The following is a 27,972-nucleotide window of genomic DNA, read 5'->3' on the forward strand; positions in this document are numbered from 1 at the left end:
GAATGGTGGGATCTTTCGGTATCAGTGTGATGGTGATGAAACTACAAATGCGGCTTCTAAGAAGCCCTCTCTTTTGGCTTTTCTAGGGGCTCTCCTCCCATAAGAGTCCCGAGAAGAGCAGATTATCGAACTTGCTCTGGTCAACTGGGGCATGTCATGTGGTGACAATCGTCCACGCGGTGCTGCACGAATTCATCAATCTGATTGGTATGTCGCCACAATCACAATTCAACGATGAAATTTCCACTTCTCTCTCTCTCTCTTGAACTCGGCCTACACCCATACTCGCTTTCATCCCGACTATACTCTGTATCGTCATATTTGAAGATCAACTTAACTCGTTGCACGTACTTCTTCACTTCATAAGACACAAAATACGATCAGTTTCTTACCATTTAATTCTACTCATGGTGTAGTCTGACGGTTTTCCTTAATTCTTCGATAAATTTTCCACAACCCACAAAGGACATTTTCTTCCCCATTCATCACGAATATCACTGCTCACGGAGATCTAAATCTAAATACAAGTGTCACACCCCAATTCCTAGCGTAAAGAGGGAATGACACGGCCGTCCTCCCTTCCGAAAGACGCAGCCTTAAGCCACCCAAAATCGAACTCCCAAAAATCGCCATTGATAACGCTCTCGCTCTATTGGCAACTTGAAAAGATTGGGAAAGAAAGGGATGAGCAACCACAGCTCGGTGAGTAGTGCGTACCTCTTCTAAGCGGATCGAACACCCACTATGCATATTTACAAAATCATAACCAAACTTAATAATCCCAAACTCGCTTGATAATATGAGCACAACTTCAAATATAAATTATTTCCTTTCATCGGTCATAATACACACTAAAGTACGCGGTCATGTGAATAACAAAATATTTAAATACATGTTACTTTTAGCTATCACAGTTCATATATATATACAAAACCAAAAGTGAGTTATACATTTCTACAATAACTTTATAAATACCAAAAATCTTCATCTAAATCAACAAACTTCAAATCAAATATCAATGGTTTATTCCATTGATTAATCTCATACATAATCAATGACGATGGTTCATTCCATTGACTAATCTCAAATCACATGTCAATGGTCCATTCCATTGACTAATCTCAAATCACATGTCAATGGTCCATTCCATTGACCAAACTCATGCTTAAATATCTAACCATGATCACGTATAACGCCTCGTGACAAGGCGACCTAGATTCCCCTCTTGGCAAGGTCTCCACCTATAATGTCGGTGGCTCGGCCCACAAGGATATCCTAACATTAGTATGCACATACCCACAAGTCCCTCAATGGGCTCATAGCGATATTAAGCATCAACACAACTCATAGTAGTATCTTTACAATTCACAAAACAATTCAGAATCAATATCACAAGTCGGTTTCTCAAACTAAAACCGATGGCCTTTTCGCAAAAACTCACGCTAGAAATACTTTTGTAAAGCACTTCCCAAATCATTTTCGAAACTCATTTCACAAGCTATATAATGAAAATGACTTTCACCATACCTTTCATAACACATTTGTAAAACCATTCACAAATTAGTACAAATAACCTTTCGTAATGGCTTTCATACGGACTTTTTAAACCATTTCAAATAACAAATAGGGTAGCAAATGCCCGATCCGAAGTTATGCATTAAATATGCTATAAACATCACTTTTACCTTTTAGCGAAATCACACTTTTCACATAATACATCTTATACCTTTTATTTTTCAAAATATGCATTTACTAATTCAAAGAAGAGATAGCACCACTCACCTGGAAGAGCCAAAAACTAACTTAGGATTGTTACTCGAGCCAACACACTCGTGTTCCTATAAGATATAATGAAAAACAATATCAAAAACTGAATAACATGCTACTCTAAAGCATGAATTGACAGAAAAAGGTCTATTTGTCACTAAGACGACACCTACGCACTAACAAAATGCTCGCTCGTGAGGAACATACATGTTGTCCGCTACATGCAGCTTGAGCGTTAAACTTAAATGAACCATAACTCCCTCCTCCGAGCTTTGATTTAAACGAACTTATAGTCCAAACAAAGCTCTTTTAATGTACAACAAAACCTCTAACACAGCTTGTCCAGAATCTATCCGAAAATCGGCAAGAACGAGCGCAACATGTTCTGGTTGCGCACTGTTCACTGCACGCGTCAAACTTTCAAATTTTGTTTCGAACAAACCATAAGTCCAAATCGAGTTCCGTAAAGTCTCACAGCACCACAACACCCTAAATTATTGTTACCCTAAAGAATCTCAACTTAACAATTCCAAAATCTGACTTTGTGGCTCAATTTTCCCATAAATCCGAATTTGGGCCCTAAAAACGAAAACCATTCCGATTATATCAACAAGGAGTGCGAGCACTTATCGAGTCTTGTGAACCAAAGTTGAATCGTCTTGATGAGGCATCCGATTCTCGTACGCCATCTCTCTGTTTCTTCTTCTTCTTCTTCTTCTTCTCCTCTGCCGAGTGTTTTCTCTCTCCCCGTTGCTGCCCCTCCTTTCTTTTATAATATGAGTCCCTTTTCTTCTTTGACTTTTCAACCCTTCCCTTTTCTCTTTTTTTTTCTTTGACTTGGTCAAAACCATATTTTACATTTCCGCCTTCTCCATCATCATCGCCCTCAGTAACACTCTGTCGGCCATGCAAATACACCTACGCTTTCACCAAAACCATCGTCGGTCGACTCGTTGCCGCCGGTGCTTCTCTTGCTTTTAGAGCCCCACCTTTTGAATTTGATGGTCATGAGACTCAAGACCGACCCGCAGAGATACCACTTCATAGTATCAATTTCGATGACCTGTCCCGCATTTCAACGAAGACCGCTTCAAGAGTTTACCCTGGCGGAGTTGAAAATGGCTACCCGAAATTTCAGCGACGACAAACTTATAGCCAGGGGTGGATTTGGCGAAGCCTATGTCTCCAGTGGCAATCAAAAGAATGAATAAAGATCCTCAAGATATCGCTCAAGGTATGAAGGAGTTGGAGAGCGAAGTAATGATTGGTAGCATCGTACCCCCACATCAACACCTCCTTCCAATGCTCGGAATTTTGCAGAACATCGGAATGCGGGGACTTATTGCTCATCGCCCCCTTCAAGATCAACAGAAGTGCTGCCTGGTGCTTGAGAGAGCGACTGTGACACAAACCCCGCCTGGATCGGCCTACCCGCATAAAAATAGCCACGGGAGCAGAGAGAGGGCTGTACCAACTGCATGATCTAAACATATTGAACCGAGATATCAAAGCTGCAAACATCATGTTGGGCGAGGAATTTGAGCCTCAGATTGGTCACTATGGGTTGGCCAAGTTCATCGATAGTAGGCAAGGTGGACACAGTCTTGTTGATTGCATTGCGGAGGCACCCGCACTTCCAGGGAGTGAATTGTGAAGCGGGATCCGACCGTGAATATCTTGAGGTAACGACATCGGTATGTGGTACACTAGGACATCTTGCGCCAGAGCATTTGCGCAGGGGGAAATGCTCGGTGAAGAACGATGTGCTTGGCTTTGGGGTAATGCTTCTGGAACTGGTGACTGGACGAAAATCCGTTGAAAGGCGTAAGAATGGCAAGCGTGAGTTGTTACTAGATTGGGTAAAAGTGCGGAGTTTGGATGTTACGGTCGATCCCAATCTGCGGGGTGAGTATGACAAGGAGGAGAAAAAAAAAGTGATCCAGTTGGCTCTCCTCTGCACACAAGATATCCCAACAAAACGACCATCCATGGCGCAAGTAGTCCAAACTCTCGAAGGCCATATGGATCCGGGAGAGATTGGAGAAGTATCATCTGAAGTATCGGCATTCCTCGTGAGAATTCGGGAAGTCTTGGAGGGATCTCCTCTTCGCTACACAATCCCGACGAATTATCCGGACCCGGATAATCTATTTGTTGACCCGAGGACCCCACCCATCCATCTATGTAAAGCATTACTCGCTGTATCTTCACATTTGAAGATCAACTCAACTCGGTGCACGTACTTGCAGAGTGGACACATCGGGTAATCTTTGTCCAATTGAACCGCCGAGACAAAACGCCATGAATTGAGTGAGGAGGGAGAAGAAACTCGCATGCCAACTTGTCATGTCTAATCAAAACTCGGAACTGTTGAGAAACGGGTGAACGGACCATATCAACCGACACTTCCTCTTTGTTGGAAGACAAATTTCATGTTATCGAGCAGTTTGTCAGGGGGGCACTTAGAGGGGGATAGGGAAGCGTTCGCACGAGCTTTGGGCATGTCTATCGACTACTACTATCTGGTGCTAGTGTTTCAATGATTCGGTAATTAATGAAGGATCTCATCGTACACTGTCGGTCAGGAACATGACCGATGATCCCCTCGATTGGAAACTCAGGCCCATCCACTTTGTAGAAGCTACTTCTTTTGTTTGACCCCTATTGGCCTCAAGGACAACAGGCCCAAAACTATTTGTTCAAGCCATTCCCTTCTCGTTACTCATTCTATTTGATACGGTGGTCATTGCATTCCCCAGCCGCTAATTTTCCAAAAGCATGTCCTTGGGAGGACAATGTTGACTTCAGGCTTATGCGAATCTTTCATGTATGTAGAGATCAACCTTAACTACCAAAAATGCTTGATTAACTGTTATATCTCCTGTGACACTTTAGCCTCGCTTTTGCCGCTAGGCAGAATTTGTGACTTCATATTAGTGCTATATAACCTTGGGCTATATAGCGCTGCAGAGTGGGCCTAATTTTATGACTTTGGCTTACCAAAGAAATCGACATCGTCCCGCAATTCATTTTGCCTTTGACAACGAAGGAAAAAAGATGATGAAGAAGCAACGATCAATCAATATACGACTGGTTTATGGGCCATACATATGGATATACTTACACAAACGCACATTATGCTGAATTTCCAAGACAAGCTGGTTTGGCCAACGAGTTTCCAAGACAATTGGAATACAAGATTTTTGAAAAAATTATAAAAAAAAAGTCATAAACTTATTGCAATTATGTCAATTCATGGATATACTTACACAACCGCACTTTATGCTGAATTTCCAAGACAAACTAGTTTGGCCAACGAGTTTCCAAGACAATTGGAATACAAGATTTTTGAAAAAATTATAAAAAAAAAGTCATAAACTTATTGCAATTATGTCAATTCATGGATATACTCACACAACCGCACATTATGCTGAATTTCCAAGACAAACTGGTTTGGCCAACAAGTTTCCAAGACAATTGGAATACAATATTTTTGAAAAAATTATAAAAAAAGTCATAAAATTATTGTAATTATGTCAATTCCGTCCTAAATATTTTATCAATTTAGTCCTTCCGACCAATTTTTGGCTGGATATTGCCAATGTGGGGTGGCTTGTACTGATGTGGCCAATTTTTTATTGATAATTTAGTATTTTTCGAATCTTTATTTATTTATTTTTATTTTCTTTTTGCTTTTTTCTTCTTCTTCTTCATCCAGCCAGCTGCCAAGCTCTTTTTTTTTTTTTTTAACGCTGGCCTTTTTTTGGGTATGGTTACTCGGAGACTTTGTTCTTCTCTTAATGGGCGTTGCGTCCCCCCTTTTGTTTTATGTGAATTTAGGGTGTGACATCGTTGATAAAGGAAGATAATAGTATCGTGCAACATCCTAACTATGGCGAGGTTTTCATGATATCAGAATTAATGAATTGAAAAACAACAGAATTTGTGGCGTCTCGTAACTCAGGCAAGTAGATTATGTCCTTGATGGTAATAATTTCTCCTCATTATAAGTGATGATATTTCTATTATCATCGGTGATTTTCAGATCAATTACACAAAAACTATGACATTTTAAATCCGGCGTCGTTTGAGATACCTTGTCGAGATACATGAGTTAACCTTCACCGTGACCACTCAGAACACTTAATTTTGAGATACTTTGTTGAGGTACATGAGTTAATCTTCGCCATGACCACTCAGAACACTTAATTTTGAGAGCTTGCTCTAATTAGGATGGGGTCGGGTCATTACCTCAACAATATAGATTATCTGGGTCCAGATAATTCTTCAGCTCTCATATGCGAAGTGGAGTCCGCCACCATCAAATCCGGAGACCTCAACTCACCCCAATGCTCCTCCCAAAACCTCCGATCATACTCCTCCCATCTCTCCTCGATGTTAATGCCATGGCCTTCGAGCGTTCGGACTACCTGTGCCATGGATGGTCGTTCTCTTGGGACTAATTGTGTGCACAAAAGAGCCAGCTTGATAAATTTCTCCATCTCCTCCTCGTCATATGCACCCTGCAGATAGGGATCGACTAGAATTTCCCACCAACTGTATACCAGAAGCTCTCTTACCCAGTCGAGTAAGAGCTTATCTACGTCATTTGCAAGCCTTTCGAGATCAAAAGCTCTTTGTCCGGTCAAGAGTTCCAGAAGCATTACCCCAAAAGCAAAGACATCGTTCTTCACCGTGCATTTCCCGGTGCTGAAATATTCCGGCGCAATATGTCCCATTGTGCCACGTATCGCTGTCGTGACATGAGAAAATTCACTGTCGGATCCTGCTTTGGATTCGTTCCTCGGAATTACGGGTGCCTCCTCGATGCGATCCACATAGCATCCACCGTGCTTGCGATTGATGAACTTAGCCAACCCAAGGTCTCCAATGTGAGGCTCAAATTCCTCATCCAACAGAATATTTGCAGCTTTGATATCTCGGTGCACTATGTTCAGATCATGTAGATGGGACAGCCCTCTTGCAACTCCCATGGCTATTTTTCTGCGGGTAGGCCAGTCCAGCGGGGTTTGTGTCGCGGGTCGCTCTCTCAAGCACGATGCCACATCTCTATTGATCATCAAGGGGTAGACGAGCAATAAGTCCCTGCATTTTGAGGCTCTGCAAAAGCCGAGCATGGGAAGCAGATTGTGATGTGAGGGTTCGATGCTACCAACGGTTACCTCTGTTTCAAAAGTTTGTTCTTCTTTGCATCTTTTGATTGCCACTAGAGAGCCATCGGCTAACCGACCCTTGTAGACTCTGCCGAATCCACCTCTGCCTATAAGTTTCTCGTTGCTAAAATTTCCGGTAGCCACTTTCAACTCCTTCATAGTAAACTCTTGAAGCTGTCTTCGGCGAAATTCTGGACGGACATCGAAATTGATACTGCGAAGCGGTATTTCTGCGGATCGGTCTTGAATCTCATCATCATGACATTCAAAACCTGGGGCTCTTAAGACGAGAGAACCCCCGGCAGCAACAAGTCGGCTGACTAGGGCTCTGGTGAAAGTGCAGGTGTATTCGCATGGCTGGCAGAGTGTTGCAGAGGGTGATGAGGATGGAGTAGGTGGAAAAGCCGGGTTGAAAGCATCGGGATCTTGGGCGGGATCGAAGGTGGCGAATTTGAACACCATTTTCCTTCCTCTCCCCTATCTATCTAGAAACCAAACCCGAGTTGCTTTATTGGGAGCTTAACAGAATGACGAGCGTTGCGAGAGGTCGCTGTGCCCCTTCTTGTGGGTTAGAGCTGCGCTATACAAGTTCTAAGAACCAACTCAGAAGTTTAAATGAGGAAGCTGCAGAGGAAGGTGCCACTTTTTAGAAGTTTTAAGAACCAACTCAGAACAGAAGTTTAACAGAGGAAACTCCCATGGCAGCCTCCCGAGAGGCAGTGTGAATAGCTTCATAATGAAATGAGCACTAAGTCAGTCCAGAGAAGACTTTGAGTTATCAGGAGTCCCCTGCAAGTGGTGGGTGCCTTCACGGAAATTGCCACTTACCAAGCACGAAGGGCCCCTCTTCTTATCAATTTCAGCTTCCTTGCAAAGGAAAATAGTCCAACAGATGCTTGGACCCCAGAAAAATTTATGAACCCCATATAAACCCACCCGACCCACCACCGGCTGCTACAAGATGAAAATTACCATATTTCGATCTTGAAAGATGCATCTCAGTAATACCATAATTCCAGGATCTACTGTAACCTCACTGCAGCAACTGATGTAGAGTGAATTCATCTTCAAAGCCAACTTAAGATAAAGATCTGTTAGCTTATCTATAATGTTCATTAACTTTGGGCTAAGAAGTACTTTAGTTAGGAACTGATAAGATGAAGCCCGCAGGTGTATCATCTTCCACAATGGAAGTTATTTAGTGGAATTAGCCCTGTGCTTATTGTTTTCCATTACAAAAACAAAAAGGGTAACTAATTCTTTTCGCATGTGTTATAAAAACTTTCTGGAACTCGTCTGGTTGGAAACCTTCATATTCTCCCACAAGAGAAGCACTGACTGCAAACGAGACGACAGCTATCGCCTCAGTGCTCTGGCGACCACGCCATTGACGACAGGCTGATGATGATGTCGTGGAAGGAGAATGGTGGGATTTTCAGTAACAGTGATGGCGGGCGAAGATAACTCCAAAGAAACTACAACTGCAGCTTCTAAGAAGCACTCTCTGTTTGGCTTTTCTAGGGACTCTCCTCTCATGAGAGTCACGAGAAGACCAGATTATCGAACTTGCTCCGGTCGAGTGGGGCATGTCAGGTGGGGACAACCGTCCACGCGGTGGTGCACGAATTCAATCTGATTGGTATCTCGCCACAATCACAATCCAATGATGAGCTTTCCGCTTATCTCTCTGTCGGACTTGGCCCACCCCCATACTTGTTTTCATCCCAAACTTTACTCTCTCTATCTTCATATCTGAAGATCAACTCAACTCGTTCCACGTACTTGTGGAGTAGATACATCAGGTATCTTCATTTCATAAGGCACAAAAAACAGTAATTTTCTCACCATCTAGTCTTATTGTTGGTGTAGTCTGACAGTTTTCCTTGATCTCTCGATAAATTCTCCACATCCCATAAAGGTGGTTTCTGGTTTTGGGATATGGCAGCGCGAACGCAGAGAGAGAGAGAGAGAGAGAGAGAGAGAGTGTGTGGACAGAAAGCACTCTATTTGGCTTTTCCAGGGACTTTCATCTAAGTCCCAGCAGGAGCAGATACTTGGACTTGCTCCGGGCAACTCCAAAAATTTTCTCCGGTTAGGTGAACGAGGCTGCGTTTAGCAACGATTCTGCTTCAATTCTGGTCGAATAAGGCTGTGTTTAGCAACGATTTTGATCCAAAATAATTAATTCTGATCAGAATTGATTTTTTCTTGACTCTGTTTTTTGGACAAGTTTTAAAGAATCAGAATGCGTTTGGTGACTGCACAAATTTCTACTCTGGAAACAAAAATGCATTTAGTAATTGCACAAAGTTTATGTTGTCGAGAACAATTTATCTTCCTAATTTTTTTCATTTAAGTCAAATAATTACGCATTGTCACTATAAAGTCTGCCTATATAGCATCACTAATAAAATAAATACAAATCATGCATAATCCATAATTAGTCTATTTATTTCATGCAGCATGAAGATATATGCAAAATTCTTAATAAAAAATATAACCTTAATAGGAAATTTGCACTTAATTTTTGATATTGTTTGTTAGGAAATTGCAATTGTGTCAATTCAATCATAAACTTTTTTTGATCAATTGAGTCATAAATCTTTTACAATTGTGCAAATTCAGTCCATTTGACTGATTGACCCAAACATGGCAAATTTTTTTATAATAATTTAAGAGTTTTCGATTTTCAAAAATTTTAATTTTTTAATAATTTTTCCCTCGGCTGATGGCCGAGAAGACCGCTGGCCCAAACAAAAAAAGGCCAAAAAATTATTAAAAAATTGCCACGTCGTCACCGACCGGCCAAATGAGATAAATTGACATAAGAAAGAAAAAATAATTAAAATAGAAAAAATTAGAATATTATTAAAACTTGTCACATCAGTACTAGCCTGTCGAATGGACGATTAATAGAATTGTAAAAGATTTAAGACTTCATTGGCACAATTGCATTAAATTTAAAATATATTCTTCCTCGTTTCTTAAAACTAATTCCGAAACAAAAAATTTACTTTTTTTTAATCTTATTTATGCTCCAAATCTATTCTCGAGAACAAAATCGGAGAATTTGAGAATTAGAACATTTTCGTTATTAAACGGGTTTCTCACCTTTTTTTGTTCTGGAGAACGGAATTAGAGAATTAGAATCGTTACCAAATAGACCCTAAAGGACTTAAATTCTCACTGGACGTGACAAAACGAACTCGGTCCAGCTTGGCGAGGTTTTCGAGGCGTGTACTCCTTTCTCTTCATTTTTCCATTTCTTTCTTTTCTTTTTCTCCTTCTTTATTTTCCTTTGTTATGTGCGTTCTCTCCTTTTCCTTTTATAACGAGAGTCCACTTCTCCTTTTTTTCTTTTCTTTTTTACTAGCTAAGTAGCATCTACATCGACATGTGACATGATATAACATGATACGCTGACACGTTATTTCTTAAAAAAGAAGAAAAGAATTTCGACATGTTGAGATATGTCGTATATTAAATGTATATTTCTACGTATATAGATAAATATATAGAAATATCAATGGTGAGTTTTTTCTTTTTCTTTTTGTTAAGGATTCACGATTAGTTTTTTTTTTTTTCTGTTGGCTGGGTATATTAATTTTGGGTGGCTATATATATAACTTAAGTATATATATTTTTAATAAATTTACATTTTGACACTTAATTTATTGAATACTTAAAATTGACACCGTGCATGTAAAAATAGTATGTCGGGATGCTAGATTCGTATGACCCTAGCGTATTTGAAGCACTAATCACGTGTTAGTCGCATATCGTAGAGCGTAGAATACGACACGGAGGCTTCTAGAGAGTATCGATACTTCCTAGTTTACAACTCAATTCTTTGTTTTTTGGGGCGAACTAAGTCAAATATTGCAATTTTATAAGCTAACAACCGCCCCGATCACTCAGAGTTATCTTGTTGAGGGATTGATCCACGTAGAGCGGACCGCATTGTTACGTCGACTAAATTATCTGGGTCTGGATAATTCTTCAGGACTGAGTGACGAAGAGGAGTCGTCCAGAATATCTTCATGACTTCGGAATTGCCCTGCGTAACTCAAAGACTCCAAGTAACTCCGATACCCGTTCGAGTAACGATACTCCTCCCATCTCTCATCGATGCTATGGCCTTGGAGCATTCGGGCTACTTGCGCCATGGACGGTCGTCTTGTTGGGACTGTGCGCACAAAAGAGCCAGCTGGATCACTTTCTCCATCTGCTCCTGGTCGTATTCTCCCTGCAGATCAGGATCAACCAGAATTCCCAAGCTAAGCTCTACCAGATGCCCATATACCCAATCGAGTAACCTCATCATGTCCACGTCGTTTGCAAGCCTTGAAAGATCAAGAGCAGTTTGTCTGGTCACGAGTTCCAGATGCATTATCCTGAAAGCAAAGACATCGGCCTTCACCGAACATTTCCCGGTACCTAGATACTCTGGCGCAATATGTCCTATCGTGCCGCTTACCCCTGTTGTGCCATAAGAATATTCACTGCAGGGTCCTGCTTCGGATTCGTTCCTCGGAAGTACGGGTGCCTCCTCGATGCGATCCACATAGCATCCACCGTGCCTGCGATTGATGAACTTAGCCAACCTAAGGTCTCCAATGTGAGGCTCGAATTCCTCATCCAATATTTGCAGGATATCTCGGTGCACTATGTTCAGATCATGCAGATGCGACAGCCCTCTTGCAACTCCCATGGCTATTTTTCTGCGGGTAGGCCAGTCCACCGGGGTTTGTGTCGCAGGTCGCTCTCTCAAGCACAATGCCACATCTCTATTGATCATCAAGGGGTAGACGAGCAATAAGTCCCTGCATTTTGATGCTCTGCAAAAGTCGAGCACGGGAAGCAGATTGTGATGTGAGGGTTCGATGCTACCAACGATACCTCTGTTTCAAAAGTTTGTTCTTCTTTGCATCTTTTGATTGCCACTAGAGAGCCATCGGCTAACCGACCCTTGTAGACTCTGCCAAATCCACCTCGGCCTATAATGTTTTTGTCGCTGAACTTATCAATAGCCACCTTCAACTCCTTCAGAGTGTACTCTTTAAGCTGTCTTTGATGAAACTTTGGATGGGCATCGGAGTTGATACTAGGCAATGGCGTCTCTGCGGATCGGTCTCAAATCTCATCACCATCAAATTCAACAGCTGGGGCTGTTAAATTAAGAGAAGCACCAGCAGCAATAAGTCGGCTGACAAGGGATCTGGTGAGGGTGCAACTGTATTCGCACGGCTGACAGAGGGTTGCTGAGGATGCTGATGATGATGGGGTAGGAGGAAAAGCCAGGTTGAAATCATCGGGATCTTGGGCGGGATCGAAGGTGGCGAATTTGAACACCATTTTTCCTTCCTGTTCCCCTTCTCTCTAGAAACCAAACTCCGAGTTGCTTTATCAGGAGCTTAACAAATGAATATGTGTTGTGAGAGATTGCTGTGCCCCTTCTTCTCGCGGGCGAGAGATGCTATAGTGAAGTTTTAAGAACCAACTTAGAAGTTTAACAGAGGAAATTGCCATGGCAGCTTCGATGAGGCTGTGTGAAAGGCCCTACATGAAGCCAGAGAAGACTCACTATCGTTATGGTCATTAGGAGACCCCTGCAAGCGGTGTGTGCCTCTGTGCGCCCACATGGCAATTGCCACTTTCCAGTCAGAAAACGCCCCCTCTTCTTATAAATATTGCCACTTTCCAAGCAGATTCCTTGCTAAGAAAATGGTCCAACAGATGCTTGGGCCCTAGAACCATCTTTAGGGACCATCAGTGATCCCAAGTGTCATAGTCAATCTAGAAGCTGCATGAAGCAAATCCCAATACGAACAACTTCGAGTAAATACTTCGATGCGGGGCTTTCCCGAGTTATTTCTCATGTCGAAAAATTTATGAACCAAGATAAACCTGCACGATCGAGCATTCGCTTCTATGAGATAAATATGAGTACTTTTTCGATATTGAAAGATGCATTTCAGTGTTACCATAATTCCAGGATCTACTGAAGCTCACGGTAGCGCCTGGTGCAGACGAACTGAAGATGAAACTTGCAAGTGAGCCATTCGCTTCTCTGATTACTGTTTTCCATGACAAAAGGTAACTTTTCGAACCTTGTCTTGTCGGAAACTTTGGAATTCACCCCCAGCATCCGCTTCTGTTCATTCTTCCTCTTGTCTGTTGCATTCCCTTTGCAATTGGGGTTTGTTAAGATGAGAGAAGCACTGACTGCAGACCGGACGTTGGCTCTCACGCTATCAACAACAGGCTGATGATGATGTCGGGGAAGGAGAATGGTGGGATCTTCAGTAACGGCGACGGTAGCGAATTTATCACAAAAGAAACTACAATGCAGCTGTTGTGCGTTGAAATCCTTCGACAGGGCTTTGCTGGTTATGGGTTCCATGCCCAAATTGACTATGGCCCAAAGAGGGTTACTTACGCGAGAATCTTTTATCGAACTTAATCCGTTCGTTTTCCGAAAAGAAGTTCTGGGTCGGTTTTGGACGGAGAGTGTCAAATGCAGTAGATTTCCACAAAAGGGGGCGTTACAAACGGGCTTTCGACAACTTCGACGGCCCAATATGCAATAGTAACGGTATGTGACAAACTTCGACGCGACCCTGGAATTGAATCGACGGGATCGTGAGATGATTTAGGACACAATGCTGGAATTTAATCAACAAGATGGGGGGAAGGAACTTTGGAATTGAATCGAGCTTGGACAAGATGGGTGAAGGGTGCAACACGGAATTTAATCAACGATACCGAACCTAACGAGTAGACGTGAATCTAATCGACGACACCTAACTCTGGATATGATACTCGCCGGAATTGAATCGACGACGGGGATCTAAAAACTATAGTTAGGCTAGGCTAAAGGCTAAGAGCTAGTTTGAAAATGCAAGTGTTTTGGATTTGTTGTTATGTGTGTATCTTGCTATTGCTAGGTATTTATAGGCAAGCTCTTTGGTAACCGCTTGGCGGTTTCTTCCTTTGGCCCCACGCTTTGCTCTTTTCCATAAGCCACGTAGATGACGGTTTCCCAATCTTCGCGCCTTTTCTTTTTACCTCGTGGGGATTACCGCCAACCGCCTCGATCGTGGCCTCCCTCCGTGCGCTTTTTCTTGCTCTAGAAGGAAGTGGCGCCAGAGTTTACCCCGACACGTGGCACCTTTCTGATTGGTACGTACCTTCTTTTTTCGTAGCCGATTATCGCCTCCTCACATGCTCGTCACGAGTCTTTCTTGGATTATTTTAAGTGTCAACAGCAGCTTCTAAAACTCACTCTCTGTTTGGCTTTTCTAGTGACTCCCCTCTCGGGAGAGTCCCAAGAAGAGCAGATTATCGAACTTGCTCCGGTCAACTAGGGCACGTCAGGTGTTGATAACCGTCCAGGCGATGCTGCAAGAATTCATCCATCTGATTGGTATCTCGCCACAGGCACAATCCAATGATGAATTTTTCCACGTCTTTCTCCCTTGGACTTGGCCCACCCCCCATCCCAGGTTTCATCCCCACCTTACTCTGTATCTGTATCTTCATATTTGAAGATCAACCCAAGTCAGTGCCCGTGCTTGTAGAATATATACATCGGGTATCTTTGTCCAATTGAACCATCAGACAAAACTGCGAATTAAGTGAGGAGAGAGAAGAAACTCGCATGTCTTATATATGTACGGCATCGAACTTGTTATGTCCGATTGAAGCTCGAACAGTTGAGAAACGGGTGAATGGAGCATATCAACCGACACTTCCTCTTTGTTGGAAGACAAATTTCATGTTATGGAGCTGTTCGTCACTGGAACTTAGGGGGGATAGGAAGTGTCCGCACGAGCTTGGGCATGTCTATCGACTCCCACTATCTAGTGCTAGTGTTTCGATGATTTAGTGATGACGGATCTTGTTGCACACTGTCGGTCAGGAACATGACCGATGATCCCCTCGATTGGAAACTCAGGCCCATCCAATTTGTTTGGTTGGATCAAGCCCAGCCCAAATTTAACTGGAGAAACTACTTGTTTTGTTCGACCCCGAATGGCCTCAAGGACTACAGAGGCCAGAAACAGAATAGCTGATTCTCAGATTTGGTCAAAACAAGAAATCATATTCATTGTTCAAAGAGGACTGTTAGTATTATGTAATATGTGAGTTGTTTTTTTTACTAGGTCAAAATAAATGGCGGGACCCATTGGTATTAAAAAAAAAGAAAAAGAAAAGAGAGCAGTTGGTTTCTCTTAAAGGGCGTAGGGAGTATTCCACAGCGGAAAGAAAGGAAAAGAAAATAGAGAAAGGAGAGAAAGAAGAGAAGAAATGAGGAGAAAGGAGAAAGGGAAAAAGAGAAAAAATAGTCACGTGCGCGCGCCACCGCCACGAATGCGTCAACAAAGTCATTTCACTACGTGTCGCAGCGCTAGGTAAGTGCTTGCATCTCTCGTTTCTCCTATCAAGGTGATTTGCGGATTTAGGGCTCAATTTCGGATTTTGAGGAAAACTAAGTTGCTGTGTCCGATTGCATGGGCGTTTGGCTGCGTTTCTACTTGAGAATGAAAATTTAGGATGTTATGAAGCCGTAGGATTCGACGGATCTCGACATTATGGTTTGCCCAGGGCGAGTAATTCAAATCAGGTGTGCAGTATGTATTGTGCGAACAGTATACTTTGAGAGATAATTTCTTTAGTTTCCAATTGTCCGCTAAGGTTGGCTATGTTGGGACTTTTATAGTAGAATAAACTTCGTTTTGACTATAATATTGTGTTAATTAGAGTTCGGTAGAAGGAGATATGGCTCAAAGAAATTTCACGGACAGGCTGCCCAATGTGCGACCAGTAGCTTTTTAGCCCATAGGTATCGGATTATCGACGTTTATACGTCCTTTAGTCAATTTTTTCACTAGCGTAGTATTTTTCCAGCTTTTAATGTTGTTTTTCAATTAATTTTTAGGATTTCAAGCTTTGCGGTTCGAGTGACTATTATAGGTTGGATTGCGACTTTTTAAGGTGAGATGCACTTTATCTTCTACGAATTTATAAAACTCACGCTTTAAAGATGGGCACGTGTACTATGGTTTGATTTTCTTGTCAAGGTGAAGAAATGTGACATTTAGAGCATTATTTTTGCTTAAACATGGTCGAGCTATTACTACCCTTTGATTATTTGATTTGGCTTGTTAACGATTGTCTTATTGAAATGCTGTTTGAGAAATATGTTTATGAGGAAGGCTATGTATTCGGTTTATAGCCTTCGGTTTGTGAAACTAGATCGTTGTAATTTTTCTGGATTTGATATTGGGGTTAATACTCATATCCCTATGAATAGAACCCAGTGAGGTGAGGGTAGAATGCATATTGTCAATACGTCATTGAGCCGAACCACCGGCTAAAATGGGTGGCAGACCTAGCAAAGAGGGGCAAACTTGGTCGCCTTGTCACGGCATCAAACGTGGTCACAGTTGACGATGAGTATGAGATTATTCGATGGATGGACCATCGAAAGTTGGTTTAATGAGATTAATCAATGGATCAAACCATTGATAGTTTGTTATTACTATAAATTGCTATTTGATTTACTTTGATGATTGCATAGTGATTTCTCGATCCGCCGAGAAAATATTGTACTTCTCACCGAGCTGTGGTTGCTCGCCCCTTTATCCCCTTTGTCTTTCGGGTTTATCGGCGAGCCGCAAGTAGGATCGAGCGTACGTTAGTTGCGGGACTTTTGGGATAGTGGGGGTATATATATATTGGATAAGTTGTATATAGTTGATGAGTTTCGAGCTATATGTGGCAAGATATGTATGCATATCTTTTTGTTATAGTAGATGAGTTCTGATTTTGTGGACATGTGGCCTTTTTATCAATATATATTTTGATATCATGTTTTGTTTGAGGTTGCGTCCTTTGATTCAAAAAGACGACCGTGTCATGCTCTTTTTCCTAAAGAATCGGGGTGTGACATATTGGCGGCGTTTGGAAACCCACTTGAAAAGCTCTTTGGGCCTGTAAAGTCTCTTAGCCAAAATGCTAGAGTGTTTGGCAATTATTTTTGAAGAGCCCATTTCCCAAATGCCTTCTAAAGGCCTTTAACTCAAGGCTCCTCCTTACCTGCTTTAGCTTTCTAGCTTTCTCGGCATACAAAAAGGCCGAGTTAATGAATATTTTTAATTTCCAATATTGCCCTCATTCAGTCTTCATAATTCAACATTTACCCTTTTTAACCTGAAAACCCTTGCATCTGTCGCTTATCTCCTCCTAAGCGGAGCTCGCTCGCCTCTCTTCTTTCCCCCCTCGAACGCAGCTCAGCTGGTGACATCGCTTGGCTGTACGCTTGCGGTCGCCTGGTTGATGCTCGTCGCCGATCTCCTGGTCTACGATTGCACCACCGCAGCAAATCCATTGTTGCGAGGTTCGCCGAGGTAGCGCGACCCCCGCATTACCGTGCTTGAAGAAGGTATCCCTTGAGGCAGAACTTCTATGCCAACGTGTGCCCAAAGATCGAGAGCATCGTGCGCAATGCCGTCTGGCAGAAGTTCCAGCAGACCTTCGTCACTGTCCCTGGTACTCTTCATCTCTTTTTCCATGATTGCTTCGTCAAGGTATTTCCGATACCCCGTGATTGAATTTGAAGACCCATCTATTCATTTTTGTTCGGGATTAACCCATTTGTGTCTTGGTACTTTCTTTGGATAAGTGGAGTTGTGACGCTTCGGTGATCGTGGCGTCCACCGCTAGCAACAAAGGCGGAGAAGGACCATCTGAACAACTTGTCACTGGCCGGAGACGGGTTCGACACCGTGATCAAGGCGAAAGCGGCCGTCGACGCGGTCCTGAGCTGCTGGAACAGGGTCTCGTGCACCGATATCCTCGCCATGGCCACCCGAGACGTCGTCACCCTGGTTGGTGTGCTAATTTCTCGCATTAAATAGTTTCGAGTCATCGCAATGCCGATAATTGGTGCCACATTCGTTGCTCTAGAAATCTTCTTCATCCTAAATGCGACAACCATGGAAGCTCCTAAGAAATGGAACGTCAACTTCACGAAGCAGCTGAAGCAGAAGCTGAAGCTGAAGCGCAATGTCTATCGCGACGGCTTCCTCTCTCTTCGCAACTCCACGGACAAGGCACCTTTGTTTCACTACTAATCTCTGCCACTAATGTTAAACTCAACCCGATAAGCAATTTAGTTGCCCATGATTTGGTTTGATTAGCTAGTCTATTTCAAAAATGCAGTAGCAATCGATCCATTACCGTTTTTCCTTGAATTTAGCTTGCTCAAGCGTATTGAATGGCAATAACTCAATGCTGCTTAGGATTATGAATATGTCTATCATCACGGATTGTTATGTTTTGTGCTTTTGGTTGTAATACTCTCCGTCGTTAAGCTTGTTCTCAGTAGATTAGTCCATGCCCTGATCAATGGTCGGATATATGATAAGTAATGTTGTATGATGGCAGGGAACTACTGTTAGAATTCAGGATTTTGGTGAATGATGAAGTTGTTCGTTCCATGGAGACACTGATGTTCGATGCTTATTTGGTTGGTGTTGTGCCTGAAGGAGGGCAAAGTGCATTGTTTTTTGAGAGCCTGAACAATTGTTTTTGTTTTTGGCAGCACATGGTACTTTTGATATTGTGCTTGATTGAGGATATTACTGGTCAAGTAATACAAAGTTTTTTTATGGAGATGGAAGAGTGCAAGGTATCTAGAAGTAGATTGGGAGAGTCTGCTTACTGATGGTGATGTTGTAAAATTTGGGATTGTCTTAGTTGAATTGGAGAAATAAAACTGTCATTTTGTCTGCCTTGGGTGCATATGTTTACGTTTGTAATGCGCAGTATTGTAGCTATCTTAGATTAGCTGCTCTTAGTTTTACTTTGTTTTGACGACTTTGTGGCGTTATTGTGGTATTTTGGTAGAAAGATGTTCAACATGTTGCGCTTGACTTTGCCAAAGCATTTGGGGTATTGCCTTTCTGCAAGCCTGAGTTAATGAATTGTGGAGACTCTGCTTTGTTTGATGCTAGTTCCTTTATTTTTTTTATTAAAGCGAGAGGATCGTATTCAACTCTCTTTCTTTTGTATGTCAGAATTTGGTCAATGCAATGACACAGTTTAGAGGAATGAAAAACCAAGAGAGAAATTGGTTGAAATCTATGGTGAATTGAAATCTTTCTTTTGAAGTGATGTATTGCCTTTTCTACAAGTTTTTTTCACTTGAAATATGTGATGGTTCTCATTTACAACCGATGAAATCCGTATGAATGGTTACTGGCAATAGAGAAGGTTTCCGTATAATGCCACCATTTATGCTTTGGTGTTGGCGGTTTTGATAGATTGAATCCAAGAGCCTTCGATGTCAAACTTAGACGGTTTATTGGTGCCTTCAACAACAAAACTAGATGGGTATCTCTATGAGGCATGAAGTTTGCATATCCACAAGTCCAGCTTGATGTGCATTCAGATAGTTGATCTCATGGGGCATATAATCATTCAAAAGGGATCGAATCGGTTCTCTGCGGAAGAAATTCACTGTCTGTGAGCTTTGCTATATGTGATCTTCAGCAAGTTTGGAATGCTTTTCTATTTCTTTCTTTGTGTGTGCGTGTTTAGTAATTGTCCAGAATTAAGAAGTCCAGCTGCAGGAGGACATATGTATGAGGTGTGTGGTTAAGCATTCTTTCGCATTTTGGTCAAATGTAAAAGCAGGGATAAGTACATCAGGAAATTTGTTAAGTATATTTCTGGTGATGGGAGATGTGATGGATATTCAGTTGGCTCTATGATATAAATAAATATTTGAATGCTTCAAATGATAATATATTCGCTAACGTGACGCGTTTGTATGATCAAATAGCAACAACTTTAAGAAATAAGAAGTTCGTAATATTCAAGGATAACGTATTTTTTTCCTCGAGACATATGTGACCATGTTTATTATAGTGCAATTGCTCTCTTTTTAGTTGAGATATCCACTTTGATTTGATTTTTTAATTATAAATTTGTGCATATGTAACAATTATTTTTTTAATTTTAAACAAATTGCATTTAAAAACTAAAATTTAATCACATCTAGAGACTTTCCGAATTTATGTTTACCAAACAGCATTTTTCCAAAGCTGCATTTCAAGGCATTTTCCAATTACAATTTACCAAACAGTTTTTGCATTTCACTAAATGTCTTTAGTCTAAAGGCCTTTGCATTTTCTCAAAGACTTTCTCCAAAAGCCGAACCAAACGCACCCATTATGTCCTATATAAAGAGGACTGTGTTAATTCGTCCTATATAACTTTTTGGCCAAGAAATGAAATTTTAGCTGATGCAAAACTGATGAGTTTCCAATTAATGATACATGTTTAATCCAATCCCTTCTTCTCGTTACTCATTCCATTTGATATGGAGTCATTGCATTCCCCAGCCGCTCATTTCCAAAAGCATGTCCTTGTGAGGATAATGTTGACTTCAGGCTTTTGCGAATCTTTCATGTATGTAGATCAACCTTAACCACCAAAAATACTTAATTAACTGTTATATCTCCTGTGACAATTTAGCCTCGCTTTTGACGCTAGGCAGAATTTGCGACTTCATATTAGTGCTATATAATCTTCGGGATTGCACAGCAGAGTGGCCTAATTCATGACTTCGGCTTACCAAAGAAATCGACATCGTCACGCAATTCATTCTACCTTTGACAACGAAGAGAAAAAAAGATGAAGATGAAGCAAGGATCAATCAATATACGACCGGTTCATGGGCCATACGTATGGATACGCTAACACAAACGCACATTATGCTGAATTTCCAAGACAAGCTGCTTTGGCCAACGAGTTTCCAAGACAATTGGAATGCAAGATTTTTGAGAAAATTACCAAAAAAAGTCCTAAATATATTGTAATTATGTTAATTCAATCCTAAACATTTTGCATCCGTGTCAATTCAATCCTTCTAGCTAATTCTAGCTTGAAATTGCGGAGCGGCATGACCAATTTTTATTGATAATTTAGTATTTTTCAAATTTTTTTAGTTATTTTATTTTATTTTTCCTTTTTTTTCTTTCTATTTTTTTTTTCTTCTTTTTCCTCCAGCCGGCTGCCGAGGTCGCTTTTTTTTTTTTTTTAAATGCTGGCCTTTTGTTAGGTATGGTTATTCGGAGTCTTTGTTTTTCTCTTCTAGACGTTGTGTCCCTTCTTTTGTTTTACGTGGATTTAGGGTGTGACATTCGTTGATAAAAGGGAGGTAACAATATTGTACAACATCCTCACTATGGTGAGTTTTTCATGAAATCAGAGTTGATGAATTGAAAAACAACAGAATTTGTGGAGCCTCGTAACTCAGGCTGGTAGATTATGTCGTTGGTGGTAATAATTTCTCCTCATTATAAGTGATGATACTTCTATTGTCACATGTGGTTTTCAGATCGGCCACACATAAACTATGACATCTTAAATCCCGCGTCGTTTTAGATACCTTGTTGAGATACAAGAGTCAACCTTCACCGTGACCACTCAGAGCATTTAATTTTGAGAGCTTGCTCTACTTAGAATGGGCCGGGTCATTACCTTAACAATATAGATTATCTGGGTCCAGAAATGCAAAGCGGGGTCTGCCGCAATCCACCCCGGAGACCTCAATTTACGCAGAATCTGGGCAAGCGAGGTTGGCGGGGCTCGACCTAGCCCGGCCATGGCGGGACTCGACCTCACGGTAGCTGCCTCCCAAAACCTCCTCCGATCATACTCCTCCCATCTCTCCTCGATGTTAATGCTATGGCCTTCGAGTGTTCGGACAACCAGTGTCATGGATGGTCGTTCTCTTGGGACTGCTTGTGTGCACAAAAGAGCCAGCTTGACCACTTTCTCCATCTCCTCCTCGTCATATGCACCCTGCAGATCGGGATCGAGTAGGATTTCCCACCTACCCTCTACCAGAAGCTCTTTTACCCAGTCGAGTAAGAACTTATCTACGTCATTTGCAAGCCTTGCAAGATCAAAAACTCTTTGTCCGGTCAAGAGTTCCAGAAGCATTACCCCGAAAGCAAAGACATCGTTCTTCACCGTGCATTTCCCGGTGCTGAGATATTCCGGCGCAATATGTCCTATTGTGCCACGTACCGCTGTCGTGACATGAGAAAATTCACTGTTGGATCTTGCTTCGGTCCTCGGAAGTACGACCGCCTCCTCCTCAATGCCATCCACAGAGTATCCGCCGTGCCTGAGATCGACCGACAAGGCCAACCCAAAGTCTCCAATGTGACGCTCAAATTCCTCATCCAACATAATGTTTGCAGCTTTGATATCTCGGTGCACTATGTTCAGATCATGCAGATGGGACAGCCCTCTCGCAGCTCCCACTGCTATTTTTATGCGGGTAGGCCAGTCCAGCGAGGTTTGTGTAGCTGGTCGCTCTCTCAAGCGCAATGCCGCATCTCTATTGATCATCAAGGGGTAGACGAGCCATAAGTCACTGCCTTTTGACGTCCTGCAAAATCCGAGCATGGGAAGCAGATTTTGATGTGGGGGTACGATGCTACCAATTATTACCTCTGCTTCGAACAGTGGGATACTACCTTCAGCTTGTTCTTCCTTGCATCTTTTGAATGCCACCAGAGAGCCATCGGCTAACCGACCCTTGTAGACTTTGCCAAATCCACCTCTGCCTATAATGTTTTCTTCGTTAAACTCATCGGTAGCCACCTTCAACTCCTCCAGAGTGAACTCTTTAACCTGTCTTTGGTGAAATTCTGGACCGACATCAGAACTGATACTAGGCAATGGCGTCTCTACGGATCGGTCTCGAATCTCATGACTGGCAAGTTCAACAGCTGGGGCTGTAAAGACAAGAGAAGCGCCAGCAGCAACAAGGCAGCTGACAATGTCTCTGGTGAAAGCGCGGGTGTATTGGCATGGCTGGCAATGGCAGAGTGTTGCTGAGGGTGATGATGATGGAGTAGGTGGAAAAGCCGGGTTGAAATCATCGGGATCTTGAGCGGGATCGAAGGTGGCGAATTTGAACACCATTTTCCTTTTTTCCCTTCTCCCAATTTGATTTATCACGAGCTTGACCAATGAATGTGTATTGTGATTTGCGAGAGATGGCTGTGCCCCTCTCTTCTCGTGGGCGAGAGCGGTTATATATAGAAGTTTTAGGACCCAACTCAGAAGCTGCAACAGTTAAACTGCAGAGGAAACTGCCACGGCATCTTCCAAGCGTCAGTGTGAATGGCTTTGTATAAAGCGAGCAATAAGTCGATCCAGAAAAGACTAATTATAAACTACTACGAGTCCCCCGCAAGCAGGTGTGTGCCCACACGGTAATTGCCTTTTTTCCAAGCAAAGAAGGCCCCCTCTCCCCGTAAATTTCAGCTTGATTGCTAAGAAAATTGTTCCAACTTTGATCCTTTAACCTCTTTTTAGCGATAATCAGTAATCACAAGTGTCATAATCAATCTAGAAGCTGCTGCTGGCTCAGGTTACTGGTGCGAGCGGAAGCAAGGCATAGATCTTGGCTCCATGAAGCAAATCCCCACTTCAAGTCAATACTTCCGTGTGGGCCGTTTTCCGGTTCATGTCACAAGTGGGAACTATTTAAAACCCAAGATAAACCTGCAGATGACCCACCTCCTGCTTCTACGATGTGAATATTAGGATTTCTCCATATTGAAAGATGCATTTTGGCATTACCTGTAATCCCAGGATCTACTGAAGCTCACGGTAGCACCTGGGGTAGAGGAACTCACCTTTATCTGTAGTGTTTGTTTTCTTAGGCTAAGAAGCACTTCAGTTAGGAACCGAAGAGGCAGTGCGAATGGTTTTATATCAAGTGACCACTTCAGTGGAGGGCTTGTTCCGATCATGTTGCATGTAGAAAAATTTAAGAACCCAATAATAAACCCAATCCCAATTTAAGTACAAGTATGAAACATAAGCCACCACTTGAGTTCAGCATCTAAACTGCTGCAGATTTTTTTGCAGCTGAAGCTGACATTTCCTAATTAGTGAACTACCTAGGAGTGGCAGTACTGAGATGCCAATTCTAGTGCCAAAGATTGACTCAGTACAGCCAGTACATGAGTTATGTCCGGCCTTTCTTCTCCAGTTGGTCTTGTACAAGACCCTGCAATCTCCACCGCTTTCCAAGCCGAGTCAATGTCGAACTTCCCTTGTAAACTCGGATCCATAATCATCTGTATCTCTTTAGTTTCAACGATAGGAGTCATCCACTGAAGTAAAAACACGTTGCGCACTGCCCCTCTAGTCACTGCTGGATGTCCTGTGATTAGCTCAAAGAGTATGATTCCGAAACTATAAACATCACTTTTCCTGTCTGGCCTTGAATACGGAAAAAACCTGCAGAAGGCATATGAGAATATCGATGAGAAGACTGACTTCTAGTTCATGGTAAGAGGCTTCTCTTTGAATCTCTTTGAGTCATTTATCCTTTTTGAGCTTTTTTCAGTCAAGTCCACATTTTAACTACTTAAAAAGTGTGAAAAGATGAGAACTATAGACATCGAAATGTTTCACCAGTAGTTTCATGTGCATTCAAATAGTGAGGAAGGGCTAGATATTAATAAAAGAGAAGCGACAAGATTGAGTTTCAGCCATTACTCGGGGTCGAAGTATCCTGGAGTACCGAGAGGACAAGTTGGATAAGAATCAAGAGCTCGAGGTGCAAAAGCTGAGATACCAAAGTCAGCTATTTTAGCTTGCATTTCCTCATTCAACCAGATATTTGCAGCACTCAAGTCTCCATGGATGATGGGTGGATGGCAACCATGATGAAGATAATGCAAACCTGCAATTCTTTGCAAGAAATCCTCAAACCATGCCAGAGCGAAAACAGCAACAGTGGATAGTTCATGTACACACCTTGTGCTATGTCCACGGCAATCTGAAGTCTCTTACTCCAAGTCAAGAAATTCGGCCTGTCGCCTGTTACATCAACACATCTACCCCGTTATACGTGGAAAAAACAGACATTTTCGGGGTTATTCTAGAGTAAGGTTATAAGATACCCGTTAAGTTTTGTCGCAGATTTCCACCATCCATGAATTCGTATATCAGCGCCTTGGTTTTGGTGCCGTCGCAATAACCAAGCAGAGGAACCAAGTTTTCATGGTGAACAGCCCTCAAGTTTTTTGCCTGCAAAGTTATAAGCGTGCTTTACCAGTGTTTATGCTGACAGTAATTTGGGACCAAAGTTTCTAGATAAGCATAAGTTTGCCGTGTTCTATCTAACCTTGGCTTGAAATTCCCTGGACCCTTGTATTGAAAAACAGAAGAAAACCTTCACAGCAACTTCGGTGCCATCCTCTAGTGTGCCGAAGTATACATTTCCAGATCCTCCTTCAACCAGAACCGTTCCGAAGTTTCTTGTTACCCTCGCAAGCTCGCCGTATTTAAAAGGTCCATACTTTAATTTCAGCATCCTCTCCCTAGGTTCTATACAGAAATCTTGCTATTGAGTATTGCATAACAACTTCCAAAGATTGACAAGTAGAATATCAAGGAAAATCTTTGAAAGTGTCCTGCAGATGAGAAATCCAACCTATAGGGCAGCATTTTCTGAAATTTGAGAGCTATATTCAAGGAGAAGATGACAAAGAGGGAGAAAAAAAATGGGCACGGATTGAAGTTGTGGCACCTTACAGAGCATTGGACTAATCAGGGAAATCAGTATTCTCAAGTTTTTACTTTGTTGGCATGCCTGTCATGGATGAAACTCTGGCTCATTAATTATTAGGAGCTCAGTCAAATATGATCAACATGACTTTGTAGAACTATCTAGCACATCATGATCATCCTCCCTCTAGGACATTTTTCTTTTCTTTAGGGTCTATTCTTTTCCAAAATCACGTTGCCTTCCGACTTCACATTATGTTTGCTGGAAGAATCCAGCAAGCACTATCCGGAAAAAAATTAGTAACAGACTTACAAAACCTACAAATAGGCCAGAGGACCTTTTGGAATGACGGGCACAAGCACAAACGAGAGAAATGTGAGCACGAGTGCATAAGAGTGTCGTGGTTGGAACGTCAAGAAGCGAGAAGTACCAGCGACAACGAGCCGGCTGACCAAAGATCTGATGCAGCCGTCAGTAGAATCACACGGCTGACAGATAGTTGCCGCCGCTGCCGATGGCAATGACGACGATGACCACGGAGATTGTGGGAAAGCATGGTTGTAATCGTCAGGATCTCGAGCGGGATCAAAGGTGGCGAATTTGAAGACCATTTCCTCTCCCTCTCGCTCTCCTCTTGGAAACCGAAACCTTGCGCTCTATCGCCACCTGAACAAATGTCTATGAACAGGACATAATATTCCTTTTTCTCACAGGAAAAGGATCTGATGATATATATATATGTGTGTGTGTGTGTGTGTGTGTGTGTCTTACGAGTTGTCGATTTCAGCTTCTCGCGGGTTAGAGCTAGGATGATTCCGTGGTCTCTTTTGGAGGCGAGCTACCGCAGGGGAAACTAGTAAGCAGGACGGCTTCCAATATGGGGGGCATAGGAGAAGCATTTTGCTTGCAGTTTGAATGGAGAAAGAGATACTTTGACCGTCAGACGAACGAAATTCACCATCAAGTGGTGTGCCAGTGCCCCACACGGAATTTCCACTGTTTCGAGTTTACTACGTGAGTTTCTGGAAGAGAAGTCTCCCGTGGCGCCGGCCGTAACTCTCGAAGTTAGTTGGGGATGCTTGTGTCCCACTCCGATGTTTGACTGGAAACCTAGGGACGCAACAGAGTTTTTTAAGTTCCAGTCTGACCAAATGGAAGTTGTCGACACGGTCTCGTAAATTGTTTCTGATGTCGACATCTCAGGATTAGGGTTCCATTTCCACTTCGCGCAAAAAGTTCTTGACAAAGCAGGAGAAATCAAATCCAACCCCCCCGGGCCGCGGTGGGCATGGACACTCTGTCTCTGCCAAGCAGAGAACCAACTGATTTAAAGGTCTAGATCGGTGTAAAGATAGCATTGGTATCACCATGGAAACGTAATTTGAGAATTGACAGAAGCTTTAGTGGTAAAACATGTAGTGTCCTTAATCCAAGTTACAGTCTTCCTCCCAGAGAGGGAGAAAAAAAACATGTAATATTTGACCCTTGTTTTGACCAGGTCAACCAAGGTGGTGGACCCACCATAAAGAAAAAGAAGAAGAAGAAAAAGTAAAAGAGGGCAGTCGGCCACCGCTTTTAAGCTGCATGACCAGAATAGAAAAAGGAAAGGAAGAAAAGAAGAGAAAGGGAAAGGAGAGAGGAGGAAAGGAAAAAGAAAGAAAAAAAAAAAGTCACGTGTGCGCGCCACCCGCCACGAACGCCTCGCCAAATTCATTTCACTATGTGTCGCAGCGCTAGGTAAGGGCTCGCACCTCTCGTCCCTCCTATTGGAGTGATTTTTCGAATTTAGGGCAAAATTCAAATTTTTGGGGAAACTGGGCTGTTGTGTCTGATCTCATGGGCGATTGGCTGCGTTTTTGCTTGGGAATGAAACTTTAGGATGTTATGGACCTGTAGGATTCGACAGACCTTAATTTGACACTACGGTTTACTCGGAACAAGATTTTCAACTCTAGTGCGCTACAAGATAGCGCGAACAATAAACTTCGAGGCCTGATTTCGTTAGTTTCCAGTTATTGGCTGAGGTTGGCTATGTTGAGACTTTTGTACTACGTTGAACAAGCTTCGCGTGGACAGTAAGATGGCTTGAAACAGATGAATGGAGGAAGTTATGACATTAACGGTTTTGGCACGCCAGCTGTCCATAGCAAACAACATTGAATTTCTGTTAGGGATAAGTTTTTGTTGGCGCATAGTCGTTGTTTTGTCACTAAATAAGTGTAGTTTAGCTAAGTCGTACGTTAGGATGACTTGTTAATCGATTTGATCCGTTTTTCTATATATTGGATAGGGATTCGGATGAGTCGGTTCGAGTGACTACGATAGGTTGGATTGCGACTTTTTAAGGTGAGATGTACTTTATCTTCTAAGAATTTATAAAACTCATGCTTTAAAGATGAGCACGTGTATTGTGGT

The 27,972-nt window shown here is 42.3% G+C and overlaps 2 protein-coding genes and 1 pseudogene across 3 annotated transcripts; 1 reads left to right on the forward strand and 2 right to left on the reverse strand.

Moving 5' to 3' along the window:
- Positions 1 to 365: 365 nt before the first annotated feature.
- On the reverse strand, positions 366 to 26,281 carry LOC115732671 (probable LRR receptor-like serine/threonine-protein kinase At4g29180). The gene is made up of 7 exons (XM_048271246.1): positions 25,988 to 26,281; positions 25,174 to 25,376; positions 24,950 to 25,076; positions 24,804 to 24,866; positions 24,543 to 24,729; positions 23,850 to 24,281; positions 366 to 536 (listed from the first exon to the last, which is right to left on the reverse strand). The coding sequence occupies exons 1-6, from the start codon at positions 26,166 to 26,168 to the stop codon at positions 23,939 to 23,941; spliced, it is 1,104 nt and encodes a 367-aa protein (XP_048127203.1). The 5' UTR covers positions 26,169 to 26,281; the 3' UTR covers positions 366 to 536; positions 23,850 to 23,938.
- Positions 2,627 to 3,843, forward strand: LOC125312718 (annotated as a pseudogene).
- Positions 5,935 to 23,132, reverse strand: LOC115732670 (LRR receptor kinase BAK1-like). Of its 2 annotated transcripts, none has more exons than XM_048271244.1 (2): positions 22,124 to 23,132; positions 5,935 to 6,598 (listed from the first exon to the last, which is right to left on the reverse strand). In XM_048271244.1, the coding sequence occupies exons 1-2, from the start codon at positions 22,950 to 22,952 to the stop codon at positions 6,033 to 6,035; spliced, it is 1,395 nt and encodes a 464-aa protein (XP_048127201.1). In that variant the 5' UTR covers positions 22,953 to 23,132; the 3' UTR covers positions 5,935 to 6,032. The 2 variants fall into 2 exon arrangements, with proteins under 2 accessions (XP_048127201.1, XP_048127199.1); XM_048271242.1 differs by having other exon boundaries at positions 5,935 to 6,594; positions 22,120 to 23,132.
- Positions 26,282 to 27,972: the final 1,691 nt, after the last annotated feature.

The sequence above is a fragment of the Rhodamnia argentea genome, chromosome 10 (assembly GCF_020921035.1).
Source record: "Rhodamnia argentea isolate NSW1041297 chromosome 10, ASM2092103v1, whole genome shotgun sequence".
Classification (NCBI taxonomy): Eukaryota; Viridiplantae; Streptophyta; class Magnoliopsida; order Myrtales; family Myrtaceae; genus Rhodamnia; species Rhodamnia argentea.